General features: G+C 39.8%; 1 protein-coding gene across 1 annotated transcript; it reads right to left on the reverse strand.

Annotated features, from left to right (window-relative positions):
* Nucleotides 1-9,170: 9,170 nt before the first annotated feature.
* On the reverse strand, nt 9,171-12,147 carry LOC137287699 (uncharacterized protein F54H12.2-like). Its single transcript, XM_067820087.1, has 3 exons — nt 12,096-12,147; nt 10,516-10,806; nt 9,171-10,165 (listed from the first exon to the last, which is right to left on the reverse strand). Exons 1-3 carry the CDS (start codon nt 12,145-12,147, stop codon nt 9,171-9,173), a joined length of 1,338 nt encoding a protein of 445 aa, XP_067676188.1.
* Between the last annotated feature and the right edge of the window lie 367 nt (nt 12,148-12,514).

Here is a 12,514-nt window from a genome sequence, read left to right on the forward strand (position 1 = left end):
CTGGTCTCCCTGATGCTCCTTTTGAATTTGAATGTGTTTGTGTGTTACTATCAAAATGATATGTATTCAGAAACTAAGCGTTAGTCTACATTTCCTGTTGCTGTCAGAAGGTATAAAGGGATCCTCTTGATGCAGTGACACAGTGTCAGGCACGGGTCCCCTACGTTTTCCCCACAACACCAGCAAACAACGTCCTTGTAATAAGACACGTACCACACTGAACGCGGGGTGAGGTTTGGTCGTCAGGAATGAAAAGGAATTATTAATTTAATAAAACGAATAATTACTTTGAAAAGTCTTGTTCTTATTCTTTGTTGGACTTTCACCCATAGTCTAGCAGTGTCGACTTCTCACTCTGTGTGCGCGCATGTGGTTCGATGGCTTGTGTGTGTGTGTCTGTCTGTGTGTGTGTGTGTGCGCGCGCGCGTGAGTGTCCATGTGAATCCGCGCATATACAAGAATATCAGTCAAGACAACATCATGAGTGATGGTGAGCAGTATATATGAGCGACACACCCCTCTATCATTTCCAAAACACGTTGTATCAACGTCCCTGCATGTACCGAGCAACCACGTTGTACTGTTGAAAAACAGAAGCGAAGTAATCGTGACACTTTTTCAAAACGTGGCGACCCCAGTCGCATCCCTCTTCCGATACAAGACATGAGAAATAGCAAGCAACATAGCGCACTTACACGGTATAAAAAGGATAAGGTTATGCACGACCGGAAACACACTTCAACAGTCCGACAAAGACTAGAGACAGTCAAGACTCGACTTCTTCAAGCAAACGTACAAGCAACAGAGAAGTGAGTAACAATCAGAATACTTAGTCTTTGGCCTTTTTTGTGCATCATTTTTTAAAACATTGTTCGAAACGTTTTATCATAACTTTAATTATTTCAGATAAACAAAGAAGTTGGCGCAGAAAAAAGCATGCAATAGTGAATCGTATTCAAATTTTATAGTAGGTGAATAACAACAAATAACAAAATGTCTGAGCAAACTACATGTCCTGTCTTCCATTGTGAAATTTGCAGACATTGTTTCAAACAGAAATGTCATTTGTTAAGACATCAGAGACATTGTGAACGAGTGGGCATATTGTTTACCTGCAACCATTGCCATCGATCGTTTAATCGGGAAGACAATTTAAAACGTCATGTCAAAAGTTGTTCCGAAAATGTTGTTTATTGTCGTCAATGTCCACATTGCTTTGAAAGGTTTAACAGCAAATTCGGTTATCAACGACATTCATGTAACTGTAAAACATCTGCTCCTGATGAACATATTTGTCAAACGTATCATCAATCTTTCCCAACCTCTAAAGCATTAAGAATGCACACACATAAAACTGACCATGACATGTCGGGTGGTGGCAAAGGTAAACGTAGACAAAGGGCTAAAACGACTACGCTATCTGTCCCTCCTCCTCCCCCACCTAACGCCCCTCCCGCCACCAATATCGCCTCACGTCCATGTTCAAGCCACTCCCTACAGGGAGATGTTAGAGACTATGACTTTGACGGACGGAATAGCACGGACCCACTGAATTTCATGATTAGTGAACAAAGTCATGTTATTGATACAATTGAGGATGAAATTCGTGAGAAAAAAGCCGTAAAATGGGGGTTGTGTCTCCATATTAGAATGGCCAAACCTAGTCGGGAAGATGAGAGCACAAGTTACCATGAGGCTTATTTCAGAAGTGTCATGACTATAGCTACAGAGGGTAGTGACTTAAATGAACAGTATCTTGAAGCCGTACACAAGATACTTCAGACGCTGGATGATTATGAGGGGGTTCATTCTGGTTTGAATATCTCCGCCGTCGTACTTTTGAAACTCACTGTGGTAAAGTTTGAACCTTTCAAAGGTGGTAGTTATATTCCACTACCACAAACTCTTGTCAAGAAATCCAAAAGTATTATCAACATAAAAAATGGCGATAATCTTTGTTTTGCTTACAGCATTTTAGCAAAACTGTTTCCGGCTTCTCATAACAAAGAACGCGAGGGAAATTATCGTCCTTATTTAAACCGTTTGAATTTAGAAGGATTCACCTGTCCCATGACTTTAAAACAAATTCCTCGATTTGAAGAAGCCAATGAGTTGAGTATCAACGTGTATGGGTTTGAAGATAATACTTTGTATCCCATGTACATCAGTAATAGGCTGGATGCAGATGAAAACAGGAAGATTGATTTGTTGTTGCTTTCACAAGAAAGTGAGTCGGATGATTTTAAAGGCATCCTAGGGTTAGAAGAACATGAACGCATGGACGTAGACGTTAAACCAAATACACATTACTGTCTCATTACCAGTTTAAGTGGGTTAGTCAGAAACAGGCAACGTAATAACCGCACTCAGTTCATCTGTCGCAAATGTCTTTGGTGTTATACATCACAACAATGTCTGGATAAGCATAAAGACTACTGTTATGACAAAGCACAAAGAGTCGTTATGCCTAGTCCAGAGGATGCGGTGTATCAGTTTAGATTACGTTCTCAAAGCAAAACAGAACGAGCCAAGTTTGTTATCGTGGCTGATTTTGAGTCCTTGCTCATTCCAGAAAGCAACCCGGGTAGTTCACGACTGAATAAACATGTACCTTGTGCTTATGCTTACAAAGTGGTGTGCACGGAGGAACGGTATTCGAAACCTGTACAAACCTATGTAGGAGAACAGGCAGCTGAGCATTTTATTGAAAGTATTTTAAGGGAATATGACAGCATCCAGACATTGTCGGATTCTATCAAACCCATGCAGCTCACTGTCCAAGATAAGATACCCATCGCCAATGCTACTCATTGTGGTTTGTGTAGTGAACTGTTAGGTACTGATCGAGTGTTAGACCACGATCACCTGACAGAACGTTTTCGACAAGTTTTGCATAATCGATGTAACCTGAATTTTCAGTTACGCAAGAAAGTGGTTGTCATGCTTCATAACTCTTAACGTTATGATTCTCACTTGATACTGGAAGTAGCACAGCACTTTGGTGACAGAGACATTACAGTCATCCCTCACAACTCAGAACAGTTTCTATCGTTTACAGTGGATAACAATTTGGTCTTTTTGGATAGTTACAAATTTCTGCAAAGTTCCTTAGATGCACTGACACAAAACCAACTGAACAAAGGCGTGGATTCATTTGTCTATTTGAAAGAACACTTCCCCCATCATGGAAACATGTTATAAAGGAAACTTCCCTTTCCTTATGGATACATGGATGACTGGGGAAAACTGAATGAGACTTGTTTACCTTCTCAAGCATCCTTCTTCAGTTCCTTGTCTGATGAAAATATTAGTCAGGAAGACTATACATTTGTTCATGAATTATGGAAGGAGTTTGACTGTGAAACCATGAGCGACTTTGTCCGGTTGTATGTGAGTGTTGATGTGCTGCTATTAACCGACATCATAGAGACCTTCAGAACAGGGTGTTTGACTGACTATGGTCTTGACATTTGTCATTATTACTCCATGCCAGGTTTTTGTCTGGATGCTGCTATGAAAATCACAGATGCCAAACTTGATCTGTTCACTGATGTCGACACTTACAATTTCATTGAAAATTCCATTCGTGGTGGGGTGTCTATGATTAGTAAGAAATATGCAGTTGCTAACAATTATCACCTATCGGGTTTTAATCCACTGAAAGACACCTCCTTTCTTCTCTACTTTGATGTTAACTCTCTGTATGCAACAGTCATGCTACAACCGCTCCCCATTGGAAACTATCGCTTCATCAGTTCTGAAGAGTATGACAGCATTGACTGGACAACTGTCGATACAGAAGGAGATACAGGTTACATCCTTGAAGTCGATTTGTTGTATCCCAAACACTTACACAAAGCTCATACTGCTTTTCCCATGGCTCCTACACATGATGACATTCCCTATGATGAGTTTTCACCTGCTCACCAGAAACTGTTAACTCATTTCAACCCACTCAAAAAATCGTTGCGTAAAGGTTCAAAGAAATCATCCGGTAAAAAACTGTTCACTACTCTAAAAGATCGTTCCCACTACGTGGTTCACTTCAAAACGTTACAGCTGTACCTGAGACATGGATTGATATGTACAAAAATACACAGAGTGTTAAAATTTAGACAAGGAGCATGGTTGAAACCTTACATCGATCTTAATTTGAGTAACCGCAAAAATGCCAAGGATGACTGTGATAAAGATCGTTATAAACTCATGAACAACTGTGTGTTTGGACGGTTCTGCATGAATAAAACAGTTCAGTTGGTAACACAGAGATCTAAACTTCGAAAATGTGCAGCTAAAAGTAACTTCAAACAGGTCAAAATTTTTTCAGAAGACGTGACTGCAGTAGAGTTGGAGAAATTATCTGTACATTTAGATCAACCCATTGCTGTTGGCTTCACCATCTTGGATTTAGCCAAATATGAAATTTACACTTTCTATTATGATGTTATGCAAATGCAGTATGGGCCAGAAAGACTTGACCTTTTGATGACAGACACGGACAGTTTGTTTATGCATGTACATGCACCTTCACATGAACCCCTTTTGGATCCTTATGTGTTCATGAAATACAACCAACATTTGTTTGACACTTCCAACTATGCACCTGATGATCCAAAAGGGTTATACTCGGATGAAAATCGCAAGGTAACTGGTAAAATGAAGGATGAAGCAGGCGGGAGCATCATATTAGAGTTTGTGGGACTAAAAAGCAAAATGTACTCTTTTCTGATGCAAAAATCTAAAAACGTCATCGAAAAAAAGACAGCTAAAGGCATTAAGAAATCTGTCATCAAGAAATTTCTCAGACATAATATGTATAAACAATCATTATTTGAACAGAAGAGGTTCAGTTGTTCCTTTCACTTGATTCGATCATACAATAACACTTTGTACACTGAGAGACAAAACAAAGTGGCATTGACACCAGTTGACGACAAGAGGTATCTGTTAGATGATGCTGTTCACAGCGTTCCATATGGATATTCACCAATCTAAAATAAATTGTATACATTCACTATGTATGTGAAGACATCTTTCCACAAGAAAATAGTGCTCAACAGGTATGTGCTTCCTTTACGCTTTTGCCATGTATGGAGTCCTTTACTCATTCACCATGTATTGCTTCCTTTACTCATTCATTATATATAATTTATCTAATTATATATATATTGCTCCTTTTATCTAACTATTTATCTAATCATTAATTTATTTTCAGTGTCAAAATGAATGTTCAGAGATATGTGTACAGACTGATCGGTGCCAATGGTGAAACGCTGCGTGAAGGACAAACCTTAAGAAGAACACGAATGGCTGCTTATCAAGCAGCACAGAGGGTTCTGCAGCGGCTCATGGAACAGGGTGTGATCCCTGCTACACTGTATATCCTGTGGAAGTGCGTGAAATTAACACCACAAGGCGGTCTCTTGAGCGTGCATGTGACTTGAGACACCATCGTCAAATGTTCGAGTCTATTCTCAAAACGCTCTACCTGAATGAACTCCAGACAAAAATCACCAAATCGTGTGAAGACGATTGCTATGGATGTGAAACTGGTCATCCGTTTCAAATCAATCACCAGTGTGTGATGCTGAATAGTGATGAAAAGGTGGAGCGCTATTTTGAAGAAGCTCTGAGTGGAATATCTCATCAAAACATGTTAGAAAGTGCACGTCATCAACGTACACAACTCAGACTAGACTTCCATGATAGATACACCGACTGGTATGACAACATTTACAGTTTGAACGCTGGTTTGCCTTCCAACACAGGAAAAGAGAAACTGCTGATGCTGACCAAACTCAACATGCATTTACGATAAACAACAAGACCAACTAGTCATTTAGTAATCCATTTTTTTATTTCCTTGTACATAATATGTATAGAAGAATGGATGTACATTAAAATGGTTCGATTGTTTTCCTTACGTTTGTCACACCAGGCACACCATGAGACGCTTTGCGTTTTATATATAAAGTATTTACAGTCTTCTTCTTTTCGTCTTTATTTTGCCTGCTTTTCATGAGATGTTTAGGAACGTGTAAATGTCTCAAAAGTTTATAAAACTCTCTATATCCCACTGGTCGGTGACTCTCAGCACCTGCTTTCATGATGAGAAAGCGGAGCAAGTCCACTATATTTGAACCATGTAATACCTCACCATTAGGTAACACAAGTCTTAGATCTCCTGTTAGTCCTATTTGACCATTCAGAATATTTTCTTTCACAAATATCCACAAGCTCATTAACTTCCCAATGGTCTTTGTAGACGAAACCCCTCGAATGATCTGCTCGGGGACACGAAGCATAAAGTCCATGTTATGTTCCATGACAGATGCAACCGTTTCATCACTAGAACCCTTATTATGATTCATCATCTTCAGATCTTGTCTCGTCAGAGGATTCTGATTCAGTATCTGATTCGCTGTCTGAGGAAGAATCTGTTCTTCTTGATTGTTCATCAACCTCTGGTAGGTCTCTCTTGTCAGAAGAACCATAGGCTTGCTCATTGTGAATCGATGAGAGGTATACTTGAAAGGATTTTATGCAAATGGGTAGAACCGAATGATGTGTCAGAATCAGCTCACGTTTCTCGCGACTACTAACTGTCTTGCTGGCTAAAGATCGAATGCACTTCTTGTAGCGTGAGAGACGCATTTTATCACTGTGTGGTAAGGGTATGATTCCTCTCAAAATGTTAAATATAAGAGTAATCACTGACATAAGCTGTTCACGTGAGGCATGTATTAACAAAGCCTTTCTTTGTCTGACACTAGCTTGTTCCAACATCATAAGAAAAGCTGAATGTTTTTGGAGCAGACCACTCATGTTGATGCTGTAGGGTAGCTGTTCCACTCTCAAATGAAGACACACATCTTTGGTTAGTGTTATTTATCTAGAAACCCAAAATCGCATCTTCTTTGTTGTCATCGTCTTTGCACTGACTACAATCATGAGGAGGATCTCTTTGCCAACTTTCCAACAAATCTTCACCCTTAACAGACACAGTGGTACTGTGTTTTGAGTCTTCGTAATCTTGTAAAGACATAGCCTTTCGAAAAATATTATTAGCAACCACTCGCTTGTTTTCACTACAGAAACATTCGTAGTCTACCCTTCCATCTATCCATATGTCTTCATCTAATATGTTGGGACACAGTCTGTTATTCCACAAGAAGTCTTTAATGACTTCAGTCCATGAGTCATAGTGATGTTCTGTTTGTAAAGCAGCGTAATCGTCTCCCCACACTGACACTGTAAACAACATTCGAGAAGCTGTTTCTTTCAATGTTGCATCATCCTTTCTGTGTTTTTCGATAATGTTGATCAGACAATTCCTTTCTTTCACTGCATACATTCTGAGGGAGGGCTGACTGTATTATGGCTGAAGTGACGTGAATTGGTTCTTATATGTAAGGTTGCCAGTTTGAAAAACTACGGTGATTAATATTTATTCAAAGTTGCTCACGTCTAACCTTTCTTGGTATCCATGGGTTCAGACACCATGTGTATATAGTTACAGTGTGGAGACAGTCTGAAGTGTTCAGTCATGGGATCATCATCGGGTATCCATTGATGTACACGAAGCCTACATTTGAAGCAGTAGACTTTATCAGACTGTCCTGTGTAAATAAATCCTGCTTCAGCCATGGCTTTTGGCGACTGTTTCATTTGAACAGGCCAGTTGTTGAACGACTTCAATCTGTCACTAAACTTATAGCCATACTCCTCAGTGTAACGCTCTGGTTCAACACAGTCTGCGAGCACATCATTGAACCGTCCGCACACATCCATGGTTCTGTTCAACTTCAGCGGTGAGTGTGAAATGATGAAAACACTTGTAGAGAGACGAATATATCATTTCAGTCCTACTTCTGGGACTGTTGTAAGTAGACTGTACATACTTCATCATCAGGAAATATGTTTGTGCGTAAACGTCCATAGCGTTCATCAGCATGGGGTGAAGCATCCAAAACAAGATACCCATATTGTTTTCTCCCAACTGCATCTTGGAAGGATTCCATAAAATATTTAATTTGACCTGGAAATATTTGCGATGCCAAAATTCTGTATTCATGTGCTGAACGCGGGTTAGACAACAGAACAAAGTAATGGGTGTTTAGAGACATGGTTCTGTTACATTCGCCTTTAGGAAAGGCTGACTGTTGAATGTTAATGACAGTAATTCCCAGATGATGAGATAGTGTGGTATAAAGATGTAAAAACAGAGGGTTCTTACAAATGTCTTGCATGAAGTCATCTACTACCAGTACACACCGTTTATGGGATTCCGAAGAATATGATTTTAACTCCTCTTCTGTAGGTAGTGCATCTTTAAATCGAATGTTGGGAATCGTCCTCTCAAGTTCGATGTAGGCATCCTGCCACACGGCATAGCAATACACAATCAGGTTGGGTGGTGGATCGAACATGCAGCTAGCTTGTTTTAAGAGCTGTGCAACCCAAAAGGTTTTCCCACTTGAAGATCCTCCCACAACCGATATTGTAGTAGGAGTTTGAAATGGTAACACACATTCTCCCATGATGTATTCAGATCGCTCTTTAGCACAGAACTGCAATACTAGGCTTGATACCGTGGTATTTATACACAACACAAACCTAATCTCATCTACACTAATTATATTGATATTTTTTTCTTACATAGATATAACATCAGTTACAATCTAGACAAGAAGCAGAGCAGTATTTGAAATAATTACAAACATATTCAGATACAAAGGCGTCATTCCACATGAAGTTGTGTACATCAAACTGATGAAGTATATGGTTTAGACTCTGGCATGCTTTAAATTTACATAAAACATAGTACAAACAATAGAACCCACACACATTTGAATTCACAGATTGTAACCGGTGATTACTGCGTAAGTAAGAACCAGCATAAGTCTTTAAATAGCGATCAAATGTAACATCAACAGGATCTGCTAAATCATCGAAGAATTCTGCTGTATTGTTTTTAAAGTACATAGCAACCCAGTGGCGACCACTGTTCTGACTGGACTCAGTATTCACAATAAATCCTACACCTTGTCTTTGCATGAAAGGTGCGATTATAGGAAACGTATCTCTGGCATACACCCCCAAGACGTGCGTCTGTAAGGTTGAATCACACTGAAGGGCGCACATCAACTGTGAAGCTTTCATCTCTGTGTTTACTTGATGAAGACGTTTCGCGCTTGATCGATTTCGATGATGGAGTTTCTTTCACTGAGAATGATGCAGCTCAGCGTTTTGGTTAGTGCAGCTTTGAACTCGATTTCCAACCGCACATTTCCAGTCTTCACCAGATTGAGGTACTCGGATTCTCCACACAACTCTTCCAGTTCAAAGACAAACAGTGCATTTCCTACCAAAAATTCTCCCCTGGATATGAAATTTCCTCGATTTTCTCTCCAAAACCCCATGCCATCAAACATGTTTACGTAGCTGTTCACATCATCAGCTCGAGTTGGACGTCCACGTACACTGACACCATTCACATAGAGACTGACAGTTTTGAGCATGCTGGATTGAAAGTTGAAAGGATTCTTGTCATATGACCCATTCAAACTCTTGCTTTCCACAAAGGCGATGATGTAACGATTAGCAATGGGGTTGGACACATTATCAATGGTATGCGTCAGTTGAGAAACAGGGATGCTGTTGACCTTGACCTCAGACTTGGTGAAAGGGTAGAGTGCATTGGAGTTATTTTGGAACAGGGTGTTGTGAGCTAGAATCAGCGCCGGGTTGACTTTGAGTTTGCATACTTGAAGATAAGCATCGAGTAGCTCAATGGTATACTCTTGGTTGGCTTTACCGCTCATCAAACAGAAAGTAGGTGATGATCTGTACATTTTCAAAGTCAAATCTACTCCATTGATTAAATGTCTTTTCATGCTAAACACATCTTCATACAAAGGTCCAGACATGGTCAGTTCATTGCTCTTCTTGATGTAGGTACCACGTGCAATCAAACCGTAATTGGTTCCAGTGACACAATCAGTTGTTTCAATGGCATCATTATCTTCACCCTCATCTTTGTAAAACAGCTGCGATGTCATTTGAGAGCTTTTCGCACCAGCTCCATAGTCTAGCAAGGTCTTCATCATGCTCTTGTAAGCATAATGATTGTTGGTCGAAGACACCAACTGGTTCTGCATATACACTGAAATTTGAGAAAACAGTGCCTGCAAAAGCAAATTGACAGGTGCCACGTGTTCGTCTGCATCCAATACCGATCCATCCGCATGGGTGACTTTGAGTTTTACGTGCAGTTTTGTTCGCTTCAAATCAATGTAATCACTACCCGAATTGGATATGTGAAATTCCAGTGGAGAAGAGTCATTAATTTGACTGAGTGGGCGTACATCTACAAAATAGTGTTGCTGGATACTGGTCTGATATGGAGGTAAGGTAAATAGGTTGAGAGAATCCGGTACCAACTCTTCAAAAGTTTTGCTATTCAATAAAGACATGATGCGCAACTGAAGATGTCGTTTTCTTTCACAGGAGTACACTTGAGCACTTTAGCTGTCTTGGAGGCGATGCTACTTGTCGGACGTATCTTCTTGGTTGTGGCAATCTGTTCACCTGCAGCTCTTCTTATAGACCTATGACGCTTTTCTTTAGCATCCGCTCTCTCCACAACACTTTGTTGTTCTGAAGTCATCTGCAGTTCGATTTTAGGTTCTTCCGGTTGAGAAACAGATCGGTGAGATGGAATAACTTTAGGGGGAGCTTTTCCATTCACAACACGAGAAGTACTTGTCATGTGTTTCTTGAAGTAATTCTGCCATTTGCTATAATCTGGGATATACAGAGGGAGGGAATCCATGTTCAGTCAGCAAAGGGATAACGTCTCAAGTGAAGTGTTGCATAAGTCTGCTCTTTCAAGAATGACAGTGGCGTTCCACTGCTCGCTTTTATACAGATTGCAATGTCAGGTGACTCTTTGACCACACATGGATACTGTATGCATTAGCAAAGGAAAAGTTGGGTCCATTCCTCAGATCAATGCGTCTTAACAGTGGTAACTGGGTATTACCCACCAGTGAACTATCGCACAGGTTACACAGTATATCTACATAAGGATCGTTCACATGAGTGAGGTCTATCTTTCCAAAGTTTAACTCGGATAAAGACACGACCCAAAATCCTTCAAACACCAGTCTTTGATTGAGCTTAATGCGAAAATGATAAAGGCTGTTATCCTTGAAATAAGAATTTTTTTTGTGTCAGAACTCTTGAGAAACACATATTTCTCCATCATAGGTTTTTCAGTTGACTTTCTTCCACATATGAATCAAAAGAACTAGGCCAACCTAACCAACGAACCAAAACATACGTTTTTCCTCTCATGCGTTTCTTCTTTAAGATCTTTTCCACTTGCCACTCAATATCGTCTCCTTTGTTAACCTTTTGCAGTTCGGCAGTGTAAAAACTCCCTTTAATAAGTTCACCGTGAAAATCTTTAATTCTGTACAGAGGTATGTCTTGTTTTTTGAAACGTTCTGTTACTTTGAAAAGTTCTTCCGTCCACTTCAGATCAAGTTCTTTGCTGAACGGTTTCCTCAGGTATGGGATGCGAACAAGATCACCAACTTTATATCTGTATTTCTTTATCACTTGACCTTTTTTTTCCTTTGACTTCAACAAGGGTTTGACATACAAGTGTTGCCAAACTTTCAATTCATTGCTTTTATTGACTTGAGCAGGTGATAGAAGGGGTAAAGACGAATGTGGGGTGTTATTGTAGTTGTACACCAAATCAGGTAGAACACTGAGATAATGCTTGGTGTTCATACGTGTCATGTAACGTGTGATCAACGACTTCAGTGTTCTGTTGAAGCGTTCCACATAATTACTTTTAATGTTTTCGTTGCGTGCAATAGTAATGGTAATATTTTGTTTTTCCAAAAAGGATTTGAACACTCCCTTAAACTCACTACCACCATCTACGCGTACTTTTCTTGGTTTTCTTTCTTGAAGTATGTTTTTAAAGGCTTTCAACACGGACTCTGGCCTTTTATTTTCCAAAGGAAGGACAAAAGTAAACCTACTCAGTATGTCAATCACGACAAGCAAATACCGGATACCCTCATTTTCTTTGCTGTAGCGTGAAAGATCAGCAAGGTCCACATCCCACATTTCGTCCATGGAATTCACTCTGACTTTCATCCTTTTAAATCTATGCTTGACTGGTTTGTGTAAACTGTAAGGATCTTGGTTGTTGACAAACCATTTCACCTTCCTGAGCTTAACATCAGGTTGAGGTGTTATCTTCAATACCCGTCGGAGTTTGGACGGGCCATAGTAGGCTCCTGGATTGTGAGGGTCATAATAATACTTTTCTAATGCTTTTTCGTGCCTCTCTAACAATACCCTGTTCATCTTTTGTGAACTCACACACGTACTGAATGAAACCAGTTGTAACAGGCAATATATAACATAAAGGTACGAATAGGAAAGAACATATGCTTTAATTAATAGAATTCATTCATGTATACATTCACAA

The sequence above is a fragment of the Haliotis asinina genome, chromosome 6 (assembly GCF_037392515.1).
Source record: "Haliotis asinina isolate JCU_RB_2024 chromosome 6, JCU_Hal_asi_v2, whole genome shotgun sequence".
NCBI classification, from domain to species: Eukaryota; Metazoa; Mollusca; class Gastropoda; order Lepetellida; family Haliotidae; genus Haliotis; species Haliotis asinina.

Excerpts from the sequence above, each read along its gene's own strand:
- LOC137287699 (XM_067820087.1), bottom strand. The coding sequence starts at position 12,147 with ATGTGGGATGTGGACCTTGCTGATCTTTCACGCTACAGCAAAGAAAAT. Across the intron at positions 10,807-12,095 it reads CTACAGCAAAGAAAATGAGG|ATTATAGCAAATGGCAGAAT; the intron begins GTATCCGGTATT and ends TGTATATCCCAG. Across the intron at positions 10,166-10,515 it reads GACAGCTAAAGTGCTCAAGT|TGTATATGCAGAACCAGTTG; the intron begins GTACTCCTGTGA and ends CTCAAATTTCAG.